Source organism: Centruroides sculpturatus, unplaced genomic scaffold, assembly GCF_000671375.1.
Source record: "Centruroides sculpturatus isolate CEXI.00-Female unplaced genomic scaffold, Cexi_2.0 scaffold1046, whole genome shotgun sequence".
Lineage (NCBI taxonomy): Eukaryota > Metazoa > Arthropoda > Arachnida > Scorpiones > Buthidae > Centruroides > Centruroides sculpturatus.
This window is the reverse complement of record NW_019385209.1, coordinates 69,048-90,267: the sequence shown is the minus strand read 5'-3', so window position 1 is coordinate 90,267 and position 21,220 is coordinate 69,048. Positions and strand designations below refer to the sequence as shown.

The window sequence follows — 21,220 nt, the reverse complement described above, 5'->3', positions numbered from 1 at the left end:
TTATAAATATTTTTATATATTTCGATTTTTTAACCAAATATTCGAACTTTTTTAAATTCGAATTTGTTATTGCGTATTGGTTCGATTATAGAACGATTGTAAACGTTCCAGAAAATTGATCAAATTCAAAAGTAGTTTGTTTGAATCTCAGCAATTGTCATCATTCTCGGCAGTAGGTGTTATAGAACAATTACTATGGTTGTTGAAATACTGAATATAAATAGGGTTTGCTTGTAAAACCTCCGCGGGCGAAGTCGCGGGTAACAGCTGGTATTGTATAAAATAGATAATTGTTTAGAAAGAAAAATTGTCGAACATTTTTGCATTACCGAATATACAAATGTACTTAATTTGAATACTGGGATGGTTGTTGATGCATGATGAGAACCGCTGCTGGATATATTGTAACCAGCGACTGATATCTTGATGAATCCACTGAAGAGGCCTAAGGAATAAAGGCGAAATGCATTTGTAATGTGTCAATTATATAATAAAGTCAACGGTAATGATAAAAGTTGAATTTATTTCTTGTCACTTATTTGCCGGTTTGACCTGTATAATCCTCGAAGTCGGAAGTAGAGAAAGTATATTTTTACTTGTTTTTAACTGAAAATATTTATTTTAGTGCTTTATTATATATACCGATCCCATTGGTTTCTAATTATAGAATTTTATATAATGACATTTTAATTAATTATATATTGAATATTGTAATGTTTCTTAGTTAAAACTTTCAAAAAATTCAAAAAAAGATCATTTTAATTTAAAACCAGTTTTGCTTACATCTTTCGATAATTCTACATCAACAGAAATTAAAAATAACATTCCTTCAAAATTTTCATGTGTGAATACTTTTATTTACTTTTAAATCTTGGCTTTGAATAAATTTCGCTGGATATAATTAACACTCATATGGCTATCGTCTGTTGTGGATCCGAAGGTGTCTAATTAAGTTTGACCTTTGTGTAAACTTCTTTTTACACTCATCACAACTGTAAGGCTTTTCTCCAGTGTGGATACGAAGGTGTTGAATTAACCTTGACCTTTCTGTAAACTTCTTTTTACATTCGTCACAACTGAAAGGTTTCTCTCCTGTATGGATTCTTTCATGAGTTTTCAAATTGTGTTTAGTTTTGAAATTCTTCTTACAGTGTTTACATGAAAATTTCTTTTGGTTCCTTTTCTCTGGAATTAAAAAAATCGTTTTTGAATAATANGTTGCATTTCAGAAGGAATGAATTGAATTTAAATTCGTTGCTGTTCAGTAATATTTATAATTTTTAAATGAAAGTTCTGGTTATCGACATTCTACTATAAACATCTATAATCAAAATAAAAGAACATATATATTCTAATTAATTAATATTTTAGGTAATTAGATGCATCATATCAGTTTTGACCATATCAACAGCATTTCAAATGATTTAGTTTTTAAATCTATTACATGACAGACAGATGCATGGATCATTATCACGATAGATTCGAAAATATGGCAATTTTGGCCAGTTATTCTTAATACAGGTAATATAGTTTCATCAAGCTTAAAACCTGAGCGAAAATATCTGAGTTATTGATTACATTGAAGCAGTTGTCCTATGTCACATCATAGAAAAACTGCCAGACTTTAGTACCTGTGATTTTTCTGCTCTCTTATTCTTTATGTAAAAACAATGAAGACACACACATTTTGAATATTTGTTTTTAATTCAAATAAGAAAGCTGATAAATCAGTAGTATTGTAGTTTTTCAGTTTGTTTATATTGTAAACTAAATAGAATGGGCATCTGCTTTAAAGTAACCAATTGTTTTCTTTTAAAAATATTTTGGTGTTTCTACCTTGTTATCAAAAGTTTGATGTCATTTTAGGCAAAGGTGGTTTTCCTTTCCATCTTTTTATACCTATATTTATTAAATTTTTGTTACAAACTGCAAGAAACGCAGTGTCACATTTACATATTTAGTCAAGGATTGTATATAGATTGTATAATTTATGTTTAATTATTATACTAATAATTTTCTGAAAAACAAAACAACTGTATAGCACATTGTAATATAGTCTTGTTTGCAAGTTTCGACTGGCAATTCTCGTACAAAGCTTCAAAACTATACATATAAATAAAATATATATTATAAATATATATATATACAAACAATGTTATGCTATCTTCTTGCACTGCTATTTTTTCTAATATGGATTTTCTAAACATTCACAATATTGATTTTTGTATTAAAAAACAAACCTTATAATATAGCAAAGGAAAGATGCTGGTCATCGTGCCATACATTGCCATGTTTATAGAATGCATTTAAATGTTAGAATTGCAGTTTCAAATTTTGCTAAACTGCACTTGATTCATGCATCCATTATTCTATTCTAACCATGAAGGAGACTTCTTATTGTGGTTGTGGTGTCTGTGATTTATTTACTATTATTTTTATTGCTTTATTTTTAATAATTTATAAGCACGTTTATTGAACTTTTCCATAGCATTGCACATGACCCAATTTTACATAATGTATCATACGTAATTTAATTCTGTCCATATTACTATGTAAAAACCAGAGATGGAAAAATAAAATTCGTTGAAGATAAAATATGTTTCTGGAATTTATTGGATTTTTAATTGTCTTATGGAGTCGTCCTGTGTGTTTTGTGAAAACATTTGGGATGCTTTCTAACAACTGAATGACCAAGGCAATAAATGTACTAGACATTACCTTCTTAGTGCCCACAAGGCAGAGTTAAAAAAATGCCCATTGCTCGAGACCTTGGTTTGATTCCACATTGGCTCAGGAATTTCCACAGGTGGGTTAATTTGGATGTTAGTCCATCTTTTACCATCTAACCATCTTGTAGACCCATCAAAACCATGATGGACGAGGAAAAAAAATTCCTCTTGGTACCACGAAGGGAAAAGTTAAAATATGTGATTAATTAAATAATAATTACGTTTACTACAGTAATTAAAAAATTATTAATTGTAACATTTAAATGGTTTTTCATAGTTAGAAATTGTCATACTTCTAACAAATACAACTCTTTTTTTTATGAGTTAACATACACTGAACAAAGCAATATTTTTGGAAATCCTCCAAGGGAATGGATTATCATTATTGTTTTGCATTTGCGTGTTTCCACGTTTCCTTATCGGTTCCCGGGAAATTTTACAGCGCAGGCAAACATGTTATTTTATTTGGCTTGAATCCAAATAATTTCGCAAAAAACAAACAGGAATTTAACATAGTTATACACTAAATAATAATTTTACAAAAGTTATTGCAATAAATTTTATTTGGTTACACATTTTTACAAGCTATACAAAATTAAAAATTCAATTTTAATTTCTGAATCTTACAAATTTCAAAACTTGCCCTAAGCGCTTTTCTTAAGTGTTTATGGTGTTTGATCAGGTAGATTTCTGCCATGAAAATTTCTGAAGCTTCCTACTCGAACCGGGGTTTTCTGAAGTGGCAAAGTGACAATAGAAATAAACATTTTATTACAGTAGAGCATCGATTATCCGACTCAATTGGGACTGGGGTTGTCGGATAACTGAAAAAATCGGATAACCAAAAAGAATAAAAAAAATACATTATTAGTATAGTATATTAGTATATTCCATGTAATTAGTATATCGCTATTAACCTACCTAGCGTTAAATTTTCATCGATGTTAAGCCTAACAATTTTTTTTTTAAATAATAATCGTCGCTATTGTATCGTTAAAAATTATTTTTAAATTATTTTATTGCTCACAAAACAAACAACCACTCTTAATTAGAAAACTTGGGCATCCGTTTCATGCTCGAGCCTGTTTGCCAGCTAAAACACGCAAAAATAAAAAAAAAATAACATTAAAGTAGCCAAGGCATAGCCAAATATTGTAGCGCCACATCACTAGCGGACATTTGAAATTTGCCGACTAGAACGGTCGGTTAACCGATGTGACGGTTACTCGGGGGTCGGATAATCGATGCTCTACTGTATTTCCAGAATAAAAAACTACAAAGGTTATATTATCCCGATCTTAACTGTTTTTACCGTGTGCAAGAATTTGGTTCCCCTCTTCCGAAAATAATTAGAGAAGTTTTAGATGGGTCTAAAAGTATGTTCGATTTTCCGAAAAAACGCAAAAACCGCATCTAAAGTAATAGAGTAGAAGCCCAGTTCTTCAGGGAACACTTAACTCTCTCTCTCTCTCTCTCTCTCTGGCGGGGGAGGAATTTCGAAAAATCCCTTTTTACTCTATATTCTCATTGAGGTATCCTAACTGTGTATCAAATTTCAACTTTCAACTCCTAATCGTTTGGGCTCTGCGCTTTTAATATTATCATCAACCCATCTCGATTATATGCGAAAAGAAAGCGTCGAGTCCAACAGAATATAATAATTCCGTGGACTTATTTAGTCCAACAGACTAAGCAGTTCCGAGAAACCGTTCGGTCGGAAGAGTTTTGCACTCGAATCAGTTCTGACAGTTCCAATTCCAGAAGCGGAACTGGATTTTTTCCACCTTTAATTCGAACATTATATTAATATAGACAAACATCATTTAAATAATTTCAATATTCCCGTTATTTAAAAATTTAAATTTTGTCAAAAATATTAGAATTGAATTGTCCAACGTTTCGCGAAATATAGAAGTGTTCAAATTCAAGTATAGAACGTTCACTCCTTTGCTTACTTAACGGCTTTCCTCTACAGAACTTACCATGGAAATATTGTTTTAAACAACGATCGTTCAAAAAGTAGCGCCAGAGGTGAGAGCATACATCAAGAAATATTACAGATTTTGAATAATTTAAAAATCATAAATACGAGGGGTGTTCAAAAAGTATCAGACCTTTATTTTTCCCGTGTAAACCAATCACGCGCGGGAGGCCTTCCTTCGGTGGAGATGTGGAGTGGACAGTCATGAGCAGCAGTGGCGTGCCGTCATTAGAAGCGGTGGATGCGCCGCTTCCCTTGTATTTTCTAAAAAATAAATACATATTAATTTTAATTATNAATAAAATTTCTATTCTCTACATTAAATCATTTAAAATATATAAATTCTATTCAAAATTAATTGATATTTACAGATGAACATTGCATACATTTACTAATATACCAATAAATTTATGAGTAATTTCTTTTGGTAATGTAAATTAATTTAAAATTTTTTTGTGATAAAGCAGTGTTTTTCAATCTTCTTGAATACGCGATCCCTTTACAAGTTAAAAAATTCTGGCGACCCCCACGGCCATATTAAAACTATGTCAGTGATTTTAAAAACTACTGGTACGTATTTAATTTTCTTTCTGTTGAAATTTAAATATCGATAAAAAAAAAACTAATTGTACTGTAAAATAAACAGGCACAGCCTTCTCACTGAAATTGTAGTTTTTTTATTGTAGTGTAGGGCCTACAAACGCTTATCTTTTTCTTTTACTCGCAACCCTCCATGTATGGCTTTGCGACCCACCTGGCTGTCGCGACCCACAGGTTGAAAAACACTGTGATAAAGTATCATTCGTGAATTTTTTGAATATTTTAAAAAGTTATCTATACGAAAAACATATATAGAATGGAAATAATACGTAAAAAATAACTCTAAATTAAAATAAAACTATGGTTTTTTATTGTGAACGTTTACATTGACTAACTACGTACAATATGAAACAGAGAATAAAAGATTACGAGTTGAAGCTTGAAATATTTTGAGTCGACTGCAAATTTAACATCTTTGGTTCTGTTGGTCGAACTGTAAACAGAATAACAATTGGCAGAAGCTTTTTTTTTTAATTAAACATAGAGAAGGAAGTGTTATGGTGTGGGCATGGATGACCATTCATGGAGATAGAAGACATGTGTTTAATGATGGAAATATATATGAAGAATGCCGATATATTTCATTAGAAAATGTGAAAACTTCCGCTGAAAGACTACGTATCTCGAATATCTTACATTTTCATCACGATAATGATCCAAAACACAAGTCTTATAAAGTGGCTGCTATACTGTTGCCAAAAATAATTGAGTCTCAGACAGACTTTAAACCGAAATGTAATCGGATATTCATAAATGAAGTTAAATAGGAAAATCGGAGAGTGAAAAATTCCCAACAAAAATGAAGTGAAGAGTACGTTTGAACAACAATGATCAGAAAATTGGTGAACACCAAAGAAAAACTATTAATGGACAATTACTGCCGAATTGGTTGAAAACTGGGTTGAAAAGAAAAAACAACGCAAGAAGTTATTGAAATATTCAATTTTTGGTATAAGTAAATTTGAAATTGAAGTACAGTAATTTCGTTTTAACACAAAAAAAATGCAGCAACGAGTTGCGTATCTTTTCCGCCAATAATATTTAAAACTGCTCAGTTATATTATCGAGGTTGAGGCCGAAGTTTAAACGCGAAAACTTGTACGTCGGACGTTCAGCGCCGCTTTCCTGTAAGCATAGATGTTTGACAATTGTGTTTGGATAGTCAGTGGAATCTTTTGGAGACCAAGGAAATGAAAGAGCTGACAGTCTGGCTAAAGAGGCTAGTTATCTAAAAACAAAGGTATCTACAAAATATATAAAAACTGAAATCAAAAATAGATACATATTACAGTGGCAACAACGGTGGGAAATAACTACAAAAGGAAGGGAACTCTTTGAATACATACCAGATATTAACCAGAGGTTAAATAACAAACATCTACAAATTGGACACAAATTCACAAGATTCGTGACAGGTCATGGAGATTTTGCGAAATATCATTATAGATTTAATCATCGAGATGATGAAAACTGCGAGATTTGTGGGGTAAGTGAAATACCCACACACATCCTATTTGACTGTATGAAATATGAAAAAGTAAGAAACGAGTTAAAATTAGTTTGTAACAAAGAAGGTTACGATTGGCCTATTAGGAAAAGTAGCCTTATAAATAATGTTAACATATATTATTATTTCAATGAATTTATAAAAACTTGTTATAAAAACAGAACATAAAAATTTCTGTCATAGTTTATTGTCAAACTAATGACAACAAATACTCTACTCAACAAAAATATAATTAATGTAAAAAATACAATTGTCGGGTATTAATGTATTGCGGCTACGACCGCGACTATGTAATCTTAACTACCTGCAAAACATATGCGAAGCAGGTTAATTAAAAGAGGAGTACCTCAAGCCAGTAGCATTTAATGCTACAGGTCAGAGGGAGTGCTCCACTAAATGTAATTTAGTCAGTGGAATCATGCTCGTCATTCTATTGTCAAACTTCTAAGCTTACAGGAAAGCGGCGCTGAACGTCCGACGTACAAGTTTTCGCGTTTAAACTTAGGTCTCAACCTCGCTATTTTATTAAAAAAATTTGTAATCGATTAGTGTGCCAAGTCAAATAATCTAACTGCCCAATAGCAACGATGTTTGAAATTTAAATTTTCAACGAATTCACTATGTTATTTAAATTTAGAAATAGTTTAAGTTAATATGTTTATGAAAACTTTCTCTAATTTTCATTTACGTTTCATGTTATAATAGTAAGAGTTTTAGCTAGAGACTGGCAATAGATGAACGTGTCAGGCACAAGAATTCGCTGAACTTCGGAGATATCACGTAATAGATCATAATAGATTTTAGTATTTTATCTAGAAACGAATTATTGTTATTATTATTGAGTATATGAAACAACAAAGGTATAACCGCTGGCTAACGACAATAATTCTATCATGATATAGCCTATATTGTGATGATAAATATTAATCAGATGCAACATAAGATGTCTAATGTCTAGATGTAAATAATTATTATTCAATTTTGTTTACGACATGAGAGATTAGGCCATTTAAAAGTGGAGCAGAATTATTAGTTATTTATTGCATTATCATACGTTATTATACGTTGATTTTAGTCCATATTTATAATGGAATGATGTTTTTTTATGTTCCTATTAATGATGTCTCCAAAGTTCAGCGAATTCCTCGCAAAAAGAATAAGTTATCAGGAAACACGTCAGAGATGGGTTGTAACGTGACCGAATAGCACCTACAAATGTCACGTGACACGCTTCGTGCGCGTCCTCCGTCTGATGTGCCGTTTCGCGACGAAAACAAGCTTAAGCAAAGGCGTATTCCTACAATTTTTTCTTTATCGCATATTTTGTATGGATTATTCCCAAAAAGTTACACGTGTTTTGGAAATGTTTGAGCCAAATTAGTCTAGAATCGGTTAATTTTATGGAAGAAAACCTTTCAAACAGCCGTACCCCTAAACTGCACAAGTGCCCATTATTGTAATGAAACGCTAATTTCTACATGAGAAATGTTTAAGTAAACTTTACTTTCGTGACTGTGTCTAACCGTTAAAGGAAAAAACTAAAATTATAGATGTAAAAAATAATGAAATCACTACTACTCACAAAAGGAGTTTCAAGTTCGTTATTTTCTACCTTTCTTGTGGAGATTCTGCATTGTAATTTTAGCTGGCTTCATTCTGAAGTTCCTTTCTTTTCTTCATTTTATTAGAAAAGATAAATTCCATTATTTTTTATTTCGGATTCCTCTTCAATCTAAAAAAAGAAAGAAATATAGACCTTGTCTACGCAAGGTGAGCGCTTATCACTAGACTATTCTCTTCCTCTACTTTCTGTTTCGGTTGAAGTTTACTATCTGGGACCATCATGGCCGCTCTTCCGGAATCTCGAGCACAGGCACATTAGAAATGGTCGGTAGGCTGCGCCGGTAACATGTGCGGACATATGCAAACAGATTATCTTACGACGTAAATGTGTAATTGTGAGAAATTATGCAAATTTGTTTCGTGCGGGTGTTAGGTGTGGAGTCGTTAAAATAACTGTCGACTTTATTTGACTGAGTTTAGTTATTAATTTGTTTTTTTTGATAATGGAATTTAAGAATTGGACCACTGAGTATTTCATTCGTTATTTGTTATCTGATTTTTCCGAATTATGTCTCGATGAAAGAATTCCATCAGATGTAAAATTTGTAATTAAACTAGGCCTTTAAACAGCCGAAACTGTTTGTGTTAAATGTAATGACAAGTGTAAAATTTGTTTGAGAAATGATGCAAATTGTGTTAGATTTTGATGTCGGAAATGTAACTTTAAAATGTCTGCTTATGAGGAGACATTTAAAGAAAAATGTGGCAATTTATCCTGGTCAAGTATTCTTTCCTTGATATGGCATTTAATTTGTATTGACTGTTCGTTGAAATCCGCTTGGTTGGCCGTAGATATAAGTAAAAGAACTGCCGTTGATTGGGCAAATTACATTAGATATGTAATGATGGTTTCGTTGAGTAATTTAAGTAATATGAAATTGGAGGACCGGGAAAAACCGTAGAGATAGATGAGACTGTGGTTTGCAAAAGAAAAATGACAAAGATCGGCAATTGAAAGGTACGAAATAAGTTGTAGGTGGTGTTTGTAGGGAGGACAAGAAATGTTTCGTATGTTACGTTAATGATCGATCAGAAGAGAGCCTTAATAGGTTGTGAGTAGCAGTGGCGTGCCGTGACATTTGATGATAGGGAAGGTGTGTTTCAGTGAGCAGCCGACATCCAGGGGCAATCAGTCAATTGCGCGTCAGTGATGGTCTAGGGTCCATTCGAATCGTTTATTCGATAAGCCAGTAAAAGCCGTAGACTTTTCTAAATGTATTTTTAATATCACAATTACATTCGGAATCGCTAGCCACGATATAAGGGCTACAATTAAAAATAAAATAATAAAAACTTGGTGAAATAAAATGTGTGGTGGATGTACCGGTACTGTACATATCTGGTACAAAATATTCTTCAATTGTACGAATATACTTTTAAAGAAAATTATAATTAAATATAGCTTTGTAAAGAAACGTACATAAAAATATAAAATATTCTTTACTTCTTCAACGGCGAAAATATTTGAATGATGTAAAGACTTAGTCAAATAGCTTTTGTTTAAGTAAAATTTCGGCTCTTTCATTAGGGTTTTGTTTATGTCCCCAATTCCCTAATCGCTTAATTATTTAATAAGTAAAAATAAGTCCAAACCAGTTACTTTGTACTCGAATATTTGTAGTCTTGGGAAGAAAGTGGAAAGACGAATTTTTATGACAACGGATACATAAATAGTAAATTTAAGGAAAATAAATTCTAAAGGTTTTTTTGTACCTCGTGCATCTTTCCCATTCTTCAAATTTAGTTGTAAATGATGCTACCGAAGTAAGAGTTAATTTTTTAACATTGTACAAGAATTGTACACGTTTTTTTCTACATCCCCTTAAAGATGGGACATACGAAATCCTAATATCACTGGTTTAATATTGAAATCCGTCAGTAATATAAAATCGGAGAGCGGAATAAATATATCAAATATTTTAATGGATTTTTTAAAACTCCTGTCAACTATACAGAACTATCATAAAAACATACAGGTAAATTCTTATCGGTTGGGTTAAGTTATAAATGTACTAGTGATTCGCGTAATCGGGCGAGGGCGGCCAAATATCTAGCTGGTGGGCGGCTAACAGCCCGGAACCGGTCCTGGATAGAATTGGATGCGTTATACGTGTAGCAGCCACCCGAGGACCTAGGCTTCCACCAGCTGAACCGGGAGAGGAGAGTGCTCTGTAAAGCGCATTCGCGAATCTGGTTTTTTGGATGCTGACAATACAGCGCTTCTACTCCGCCACTAATATTGGAATATACAATAGCGATCTTATCTTTTTTTCACGTGTAGTATAGAAATTTGTAGTAAGATACATAATGCGGTTAAAATAAAATATTGTGCGATTATTTTCATATAATTAAAATTAATAGGTATTTATTTTTTAGAAAATACAAGGAAAGCAGCGCATCCACCGCTTCCAATGACGGCACGCCACTGAGTAGGTTTGTACATTCAGGATTTATTATATAGGCTATACAGACGAGTGGAAGGGTTATAATTAGTGATGTAACGAATATTCGGTTACTAATCGGTATTCGGCCTATTTTTCGCTATTCGGCCGAATACCGAATATTTAATCACTATTCGGCCAAATATCGAATACCTAAAAACGGGAGTAAGAAATAACAAAAACACAGTAAATTAATCATTTTGGTATTTAGATTTAATGTTATCCGGTTGATGTTGTTTGTTTATATTTATTTATAACATGCACAAAATAAATAAAAAAATATTATTAGTCACAGGTATTCACAATTTATAATTACAAGGATCAGCACCTATTCGTTCGAGAATCGTCTCACATCTGAGGGTCTGACCCTGCCTATCCTTTTTAAGCGCTCGTCTTTGTTCTTCCCTTTCTCTTTCCTCTATCGCTCTAGTCCATGTATGCCTATGCATACATCATAATACGCGCTCACGATACTTTCGATTCATCACTTTTCCATCGTAGATTTCCCATTTTACGATTACGTGACTCATAGCCTGGTGATAACGGATAAAAGAGACAGGACGTCGGTATATGTTACAGTTATGATTTCACAGATTCGAGATAGTTTGGTAGCCCGAACGGCCCCAGGCTTTCGCCCGTGACTTTTATTACAAGCATTTAGCTTTCCGAAGTCTATGACAACAATTGTTTGGCATTGACGGACGCGAACTTCGCGCCAATAAGCTGCCTCGACTTGTTCGATTATGTTATCGACTCAATTTCATATTTATTTTTACATTTTTACTTCGCGGTCCTCTTCTGTTCTTTTTCCGTTATTTACACGTGTAGGTCATTTCATTGTTATCCACATTTGATATCATTGTTTATCACATACTGTCATGACACTCTTGCCTGTCCGCTGCAACTGTCAAGAATTAACGCGATTGGCGAAGCGTAGTGACAGCGGGCAATAGAGAGCATGGTCCTTGCCATAATGCGATTTGCACGCCAATTTTCGTACGTGCGTTAATCAAGCCGAATAGTTTGGCCGAATATTCGGCTATTCGGCACTATAACTATAACTACACTATAACTATTATACTATTATAGTTATAGTGTTGCAACGAATATACTATTCGTTGCAACACTAGTTATAATCACATTGATTATTTGGAAGGAATTGAAATACAACACGAAACAGTGAAACATGCTGAAAATTTTGTAAATCCTGTTAATGGGGTTCATACCCGAACTATTGAAAGATTGTGGCGATGTTTAAAAAAACAGAAAAAACACGCCATTTCATTACACACAGCAATTGTGCGATTCTTATTTATATGTAAAAAAAGCTAATGAAATGGGAACAACTGCGGCCAGGAGGAAGATTTGAAATATTTACACAACACATAAGCAGAATCCATCTAGGTGCAGGACGTTTGCCGGCAGAAATCTAGAACAAATGTAGCAAATTGAGAGTGGAATCGAGTAGTAGAGCATATCGATAGGAACAAAAAAGTCAATGGAACCATGCCCTTACGGGCGACCCTTCGCGAGATATAGGCCTACTTATGACTATCTATGACTATGTGGAAATTTGAGACCCTCAAAAATGGGGTAAAATTCAAAAGTGAAAATTTTCGTAATTAAATCTCGAAACCATGGCATTTTTTGCCGTTTTTTAGAACCTACTAGACACTTCCAAAACCACCCTAAACACGAGGATCGCCACCTTTCGACCGCCACTTCCGGGGAGCGCCATGGGGAGTCGCTCCTCGCGCTCTCTCTCTCTCTCTGTCTCTCTGCTAAGCCTATCGCGTGTCTAATAGGCAGCAAGCCGTATTCTAACGACACTTCCATCGGCAAAGACCAAAGAAAAGCCCGATTATTACCGCTAATTCGGCAACGCTTTCTTTACCGCCGCCGCTTTATACCGAGCGCGCTTCCATTTCGCTATCTCTAATACATTCTGACTGACGATGGAAAGAAAACAGATCCTGCTCTCATATTAACCGAGCGCGCTTTCATTTTGCTATCTCTAACACATTCTAACTGACGACGGAAAGAAAACAGATCCTGCACTCACCTTCAAGTGTCTCCTCTTGCGTCTCTCGCGACGTCCTCTCTCTATCTGGCGACGCCTAGCTTGATCCTGATGTTGCGCAGGTGAGAACGGGTGAAACCGCTGGTCCCCGCCTCGGCTAGGTCCTGGGGGTCGATGACGAAGGTGGTTGTGGTGGCGCCCGATGTTGTCTGAAAAATCACATAATCCGGGTTTCACATCCGCAAACAAGTATCCTTTGGTCACGCGCACTATACACAAGCTCCACTACTCACTGGGCGATCGTCATCCCCCTGCCGTTTCTCTTCGTCGCTCTCGTGCACGAAAACATCGAAATAGGGCTCGTCGGGCGGCAGATGTTCATCCACGGGCACACCGATCGTCTGGAGTTGCAGACCCTGGCGACCGGGGACCGGGTAGACGGCCACGATGTTTCCGATGAACTGCCGGAATTTCGCCGATGTTGTTGGCGACTGGGACAGGAACCGCGTCTGTACACGTAAGTGCAGGTGTAACTTTGCAGGCTCCTGTCCGTGCGGAGCGACTTTATTGACTTCTTCAGCCAGCGATTTCTACACTCGGTGTTCTGAGTGTGGGGCTCGGGATCATCCGTGTCGACGAATCTGCACGGAAAAAAGATAAATGTCGCGTCTCCATAAAGCCCGTCCATACCTTTCAATTAACACGTTAATCCTTCTCACCTCCCGGGACCCCGCCGGCTGTGATTGACGATCTTATGTCGGGATAAGCCCAAAGCCGTACTGAAGTACAACCGCGATACTGGGCCGCGCTGTCGGAAACTATGATTGATTTTGTATCTGAGCATGTGGCTCCACAGAACTCGTCTGCTTTTGTTCTCCACCTGAAAGAATACGAGAAAATGTAACACAATTCCTCTAAAATGCGCCAATGTTTGCCGGACAGGGAGCCTTCCTCGATAACAAAAAAATAAAAGAAAATAATGTTTCGCTACCACTTACATTGCAGTACATCAACTCTCTCGTTTCCTGACAGTAGGCACCAAATATAGTAATTTGGGTGCCTACACCTACGCGGCCGCGGTTGTATTTTCGCCTCCTGGTGAAGGTCTCATCGATCTGAAAACGAAAGCACATGAATATAGACATAGACTTCTCGGCAAACTCAGAAACGTGGGGCGATCGTCATCTCGACGTGTAATCCTTCACCACCAAGCTGGACGTCTTGCTTTTGGGAGACGATAACCTCCGCAACTTCACGGCAGAAGTTGTACCAACCTACCGCTGTCGCGAGGGCCACCTCGCATTCGTCTGCGTCGATGGTGACCGGCTCCTGCTTGACCCACGAATAAATTAGCCTTTGTAAAAATACAGAGAAAACACATCTTGTACACAAAAGTCATTGTAAGCGGCACGATCAAACAGAGGCGGCGTAAGGCGTGGGCGACGTGGGCCACCGCCTACGGCCTCGCTGTCCAAGGGGCCTCGCGCTTCGAAGGTTTATGCGTTACATAAAAGCCATAAACTCAACGAAAAAATTTTACTCGTAATAAAACGATAAATATACTGACATACCAAAGTTGTTTTTATTTGTTCAGCAACATTTGCTGGCGTTGGGTTGCTATCGCGGGGAATCCTTGCCAGCCAGAGCTGGGGATTTCCCATTGTGTTTGTTTATGTTACTTTCGCGGAGAGCGTGAAACGTCTATCACTTCAACTCGCCACTTATTCTCGTTCGCTTCCTCAGCTAAGTCGATATTAGACACATTTTCTGGAGGAAAAACTGACGACAGATTCATAAAATTATACAGTATATATATTTTGTTAAAATTTCTGTTTTTAACTACAGTGTGTGATCGGTTAACGAACATAATCCGTTCCAAGACTTTGTTCGCTATCCGAATTGTTCGTTAAATTAACCGATTATCGATTTACCATAGATTTCTATGGAAATTTGATTAATTCGTTTTGGAGACCTTCAAAAAAATAAAAAATATATACAGTGAAAACTGCTTAGGCGACCACCTGCATTCGACGGGCACCTGCCAAAACGGGCAAAAATTTCTGGCACGGAATAGTTTATCCATAGAGTTTTCCTATAAGTTACCTGTATTAAACGACCACCTGTGTAACGCGACCGCGGGCATCGCGATTTTTGGTCCGAATTTTTTGGTCCGAAACAACATACAACACCTGTAATAAGCGACCACTTTCGCGAATATATCTGGTCTAAACTATTGTAAGAACCCATCTTAACAACGTTTCCACCTCCTAATATAATGAATTAGTCTAAACTCTCGTTCGAACCCATCCCGGGCATTTCTCCCACCCTCGAAATTAGGTGCAGGTGTTAATAAATTAGTCTAGCAACAAAGGAAATTCATTTCAGTTTGTTGGAAAATGTCCCAAATGTAAAGCGCTGTCGTTAGAATACCGTATTAAAGTTATCACAACAGCAATTAGCGGCGAAGCAAGGGAAAACGAAATTTATTTTACCCTAGACCTACAGTATTTTCCTTGGGGGGGGTGTAAAATATTGTACACGATACAATTAATCGGCTGATCTCATCGTTTGATAAAATCTATTTTTATTTATTTATTTTGAAGCTCATATACAGTACACGTGCGATAAATAGTTTCTGTATCAACCTACCTTATTTCCACGATATTTTTAGAAAAATAATATCCAAGTAATTTTCGCAGGCAAAATATTCAAAAAACAATAAACGCATTAATGCAAAAATCAGTTTTACTTCCTTTTTCGATTCCGCGATTGTAATGAAATCGTATAATGAGAAAAAATAATAAAATCGTTTTATTATTAATTAATAATTTTTCTTATTGTACTTAATTAATTAAGAAAATATTAAATATTAAAAAATACAGTATTTTTAAAGTTAAAATAAGATTAAACTAACGAAAACCAAAAGCAAAGTGATGGAGAGATAGGACGCGCTTGTATATTGATGACGTAATACACGTAACTGAGGAGCGAACGAAAAGAACCGAGTCGAATTAATTAAGTCGGAAAAAAGAAAGTGTGCATTATAATCGAGAAAATGCGAGTATTGTATTAATCTTTAAAATATTGGTATTAAATGTGTCATAATATCATGACGATTCCTGTAAATCGGGTTATCCGATAAGAATAAAATACAATACCAATATAGCACTATCGTTGAAAAAATTCGCTTATTTTTGCTCGCCTCGAGTTTTGCTTAGTAGAAATGGCTAAAAAGTGCGCAAAATACGTACGGAAATACGGTATTACGGCACCACCCGTATTGGACGACCACCTGCCTAAAAGACCACTTTTTGAAGGAAACGTGGGTGGTCGCCATAGACAGGTTTTACTGTACTTTCTTACTACGTTTATTCATACGTAATAATAAAAATACGTATATACACGGTCTTGCGTTTTTATTAGTCTTGTTTTTTCATTTTGTAGGGGTTTAAAGAATCTGTCTAACGTCAGATGCTTTTCTCTTTTCTTCAGGATTTTTCAGAAGTAATTAATCGCATTGTAATTGTACAGATCCCTAAGCCTATTAACCTCAACCTGGTTTGGACGCCATTTTAAGACCGTTGTTCTGACATCCTCCAACTTCTTCAAAAGATCTTTAATAGCAGATATCGGCATACATCCGCATTTTCAGAAAAAAAAAAAAAAACGTAAAAGAATTGTTTCTGTCAAAAATATAAATGGCTGGAGTTATTACAAGGGAGAGTTTCAAAGTTCGGGGGAATACTATTTGATCAGTATAGAACGTCGATGTCGACGTCTCCCGCGCTCTGAAAAGTTTCCAAGACAAAGCCTGAAGACAAAGGAAGACCAATCGGTATTCGTTCTTTTACGTCGCTTCTTGTGTTTGTTCAGTAAAGTGTTCGTTGGCCGATTAAAAAAATTTTTCGCGAAAGTGTTCGTTATCCAATTTGTTCGTTAACCGATCACCCACTGTGTTATAAATTGGCGAACAGCTTAATTTTGAAAGAAGAGTTTTATAAAAAAAACACTTGTATATGCTAATAAAGAGTAAAATCGTCCCACCATACTGGAGTTACACACGATTTCTATTATCTCCTCATTTTTTTCGATCTTAAACTATCAAAATTTAATAGCATGAATGTTTCTAGTAAAGAAACCCAACTGCAGAATTTCAGAAATTTTCTACAAAAAGCAGAGGACTTATTAAATAAAACACGGAAATACTCTCCTAGAAAATGAACGTCATCTTTCGCTCCCTCAAAACCACGTGACTACGGATGGACTCATGAAATCACATGTATAGGCTTCACGTACTAGTTAGAAACACGTTTATGCTTACAAGCTGACTTTTCAAAATTATTTTTAAAATGATCGGAAATATTTAAAATTACCGTGACTTAACAAATCGCTACTAAGGCGATTTTAAAATTTTATATTACGTGTTTAGTTTAGTTATTTGCTTTTCTTTATTTCATTGTTACGGTTTTTCCTGTGTAACGTCTGTCTTGGAAATTGATCTGTGGGGACCGTTCACAGTGATATGAAATTCAGATCGCGTTTTCTTCTAGCCCTTAGTAATATATTTCTCTGCCATGATAACTCCAGTATATTTTGTTTTATAAGTTTCTACAACTGAACAAAATAACTACTGAAGTCAGCTTTTTTTTTGTGTCTACTGTTCAACAAGAAGATGGCTTAACATTCAATCGGATTGAAACGGATTGGCGACCAAGTAGCCCTAAACACATGTAGTTCCTTCTCCAAATAAATGGTCTCACTTCTAAAGACTTTACGAAGAACGTCTATGTGAAAATCGAATGTTTAGCTTATAAGACTGGAATTTACACCTGTCTTCAGAACTACATAGCCGTGTGCATAAGGTACCAGATATTGAACTTATTCAATGCAATTTTAGTTTTTTCAAGTGTAATATAATTATTTTATTATTTTCTCGTATCATTAACATTATTATTACTATTATTCAGTGGCATGCAATCCATTACAGCTGTGGAGGCGCTGCTTCTCTTGTATTTTTTTAAAATATAAATACGAATCGTGCGATCATTTTTATATTTTAACGTATTTTATTACAAATTCTTGTACTACATGTGAAAAACAACGATAAGATTGCTATTGTATATTCGAATATAAATTCGTGCATGAATATTCCAATGGAAGCGCAGTATTATCGAATACAAGACAGCTTCAACGGCGAAAATATTTGAATGATGTAAAGAAGCCAGATTAGGAGCATTTACACACGCGCTTCACAGAACACCAACCTCTTGGTTTAGCTGGTAGATGCTACAATCCAAAATATCGTATAACGCTTCCAATTTTCTGAAATTGCAGCTAAAAAATTTAACTTCGACTTGCTGCATAGAATTTCTTCATATCAAACGTAAAAAATGGGATATAAACACTAAAAAATTTATTAACACGACAGCGTTTGTCTGTCAAAATACGAAGCAAATTATAAACAAGCTCATAAAGTCCCATAATATGTATATACAGTGCATGCAACACTTAATGTCAGAATCATGTATGCCTGAAGACATTCTTACAAAATATATTACGCTCGAAATTTTTCAACAACATATACCACAATTTACTCTAGAGGCACATTTAACTAAACAAAGAAGTTAACATAAGCATATCGCAGTTGAGACAAAATTTTCACTTCCAATTTCAAACAGAGCATATACCTTAACATGTACTGTACATTTGTATATTTGCGGCCGAAGCAAATAGCACCGTTTCAATATACGAGGATTTCCTGTATTATGAATTACATCAAAATATGTATGTGAGGATCCGAATTCGGACTTTCCGTGTGTTTATATCACTTTGTCATTTCACATTGTAGCTATACTTTCGTTCAATAACAGTCCACTTTTACACCTGGGAGTTAAACATCTGGTAAGTTCTCAGGCTTAATAACGACGCTTTCTCAGCACCTTTTAACCTAATATCTCCGTTTCAACAATCCAACATGAAAAAGAGACAACAACAAAGTGAAGCAGTCGTCACCAGTTTCTCGATCGGACCACTCGAGTTTTCCCTGTGCCTCGCCTTTGGATATCTCTTCGCCTAATAACTGTGGAAATAAGAACTGTCTTCTTTTGGAATTTCATACAAGGTAATTATCGACACGCGAACTTATGTAAACTCTCTCTCGAATCGAGTCATATCTTAATATCTAATACTTATCAAATCGAGAAATGTATCTAACAGCAGCCCTAATGTATAGCTTATCGTTAACCATTAAACAGTTGTTACGTTAACAAGCGTCTGAGTAAGTCACTTCCGGTGCGCTGTCTCTCCTTCAATCCCAACTCTGATCGCTCACACGCCCGAATGAAACGGTTTCTGTGTCTAGCCAAGAAGACACAGTAGTGTCAGTCCTGACGAAACTTGTCATTGCGATCTTCGCCGACGCGATATCGACCCTTCAGTCACGTGGTGCCGAAGTATAGGGATGCCCTTCCGCATTGTCACATGTACTGTACAGTTCTAATGACTGGTTGAATAAATAATTATTAACTGTAATTAACACGGACAAGTATCTATGGAACAATTCTCTGTTCAAGAAAATTTTATATAATAACATTTTAATTATATATTGAACAGTGTAATGTTTCTTAGTTAAAACTTTTCAGAAATTCGAAAAAGATTATTTTAATTCAAAACCAGTTTTGCTTACATCTTTCGATAATTCTACAATAGAATATTCCTTCAAAATTTCAGTGTGAATATTTTAAAATATTTTTAAATCTTGGCTTTAAATGAATTTCGCTGAACATAATTAACATTCATTTGGCTTTCGTCTGTTGTGGATGCGAAGGTGTTTAATTAAGTGTGACTTTGTTGTAAACTTCTTTTTACACTCTCACAACTATAAGGCTTTTCTCCAGTGTGAATGCGAAGATGTGAAATTAAGTGTGACTTCTGTGAAAACTTCTGTTGACATTCGTCACAAGCGTAAGGCTTTTCTCCAGTGTGGATACGAAGGTGTTTAATTAAACATGTTCTTCGTGTAAACTTCTTTTTACACTCGTCACAACTGTAAGGTTTTTCACCAGTGTGGACCCGAAGGTGTTCAGTTAAGTGTGACTTTGTTGAAAACTTCTTTTTACACTGGTCACAACTATAAGGCTTTTCTCCAGTGTGAATGCGAAGATGTGAAATTAAGTGTGACTTCTGTGAAAACTTCTGTTGACATTCGTCACAAGCGTAAGGCTTTTCTCCAGTGTGGATACGAAGGTGTTTAATTAAACATGTTCTTCGTGTAAACTTCTTTTTACACTCGTCACAACTGTAAGGTTTTTCACCAGTGTGGACCCGAAGGTGTTCAGTTAAGTGTGACTTTGTTGAAAACTTCTTTTTACACTGGTCACAACTATAAGGCTTTTCTCCAGTGTGAATGCGAAGATGTGAAATTAAGTGTGACTTCTGTGAAAACTTCTGTTGACATTCGTCACAAGCGTAAGGCTTTTCTCCAGTGTGGACCCGAAGGTGTTTAATTAAGTGTGACCTTTGTGTAAACTTCTGTTTACACTTGTCACAACTATAAGGCTTTTCACCACTGTGGATCCGAAGGTGTTGAATTAAGATTGATCTGCATGTAAACTTCTTTTTACACTCGTCACAACTATAAGGCTTTTCTCCCGTATGCATCCTTTCATGCCTTTGCAAATATTGTTTAGTTTTAAAATTCTTCTTACAGCGTTTACATGAAAATTGTTTTTGGTTCCATTTCTCTGCAATTAAAAAATCGTTTTTAAATAATATTTTATCCATGTATAACAAAAAGTTTTTAAAATAAGAACAATAATTAAATAATAATTTTATTATCTAATAGCAAATTTCTTCATCAAAACACAAAAGAGTAACTTTAGAGATAATAGCGTTCGTATATGAATATATTATGTTACTAATATTTTTAACAAAAGTTAATCAGGGTCGACATATTAAAGTAAACAATTTCTGTAAAACGTTTTTAAAGTGTAATCCTCATGAATTCTTTTTTTATATCTTTGCAGTGGATCTCCCGCTTCTTTTAAATTTTAATCGATGTAAGTAAAGAAGTGTCTCTAATAATCTTCTTTACTTCAATTTTGCTATGATCTTGAACAATATTTTCTTCAAAATTTTATACAATGTTTCATCCAAAGAACATCTGAAAATAATAGCAACATACATGAAAATTTAAATTTAAATGAGCTTAACATTAGAATGTATTATTCATATTCTTATTCATTCCTATTGTTAAATGTAAAGTTGAATAATATGTTACATTTAAATAAAAAGAATATTGTATTTTTAAAAAACTTATAA

General features: G+C 34.9%; 1 protein-coding gene across 1 annotated transcript; it reads right to left on the bottom strand.

Annotated features, from left to right (window-relative positions):
* Positions 1-781: 781 nt before the first annotated feature.
* On the bottom strand, positions 782-20,659 carry LOC111636140 (zinc finger protein 271-like). Its single transcript, XM_023381317.1, has 2 exons — positions 19,909-20,659; positions 782-1,122 (listed from the first exon to the last, which is right to left on the bottom strand). The coding sequence occupies exons 1-2, from the start codon at positions 20,558-20,560 to the stop codon at positions 917-919; spliced, it is 858 nt and encodes a 285-aa protein (XP_023237085.1). The 5' UTR covers positions 20,561-20,659; the 3' UTR covers positions 782-916.
* Positions 20,660-21,220: the final 561 nt, after the last annotated feature.

Bases quoted from the DNA above. Each gene is read 5' to 3' on its own strand.
- LOC111636140 (XM_023381317.1), bottom strand. From the start codon at position 20,560: ATGCATACGGGAGAAAAGCCTTATAGTTGTGACGAGTGTAAAAAGAAG. The intron at 1,123-19,908 runs GTTTAATTAAAC...AAACTAAACACA, and splicing joins GAAGTTTACACGAAGAACAT to ATTTGAAAACTCATGAAAGA.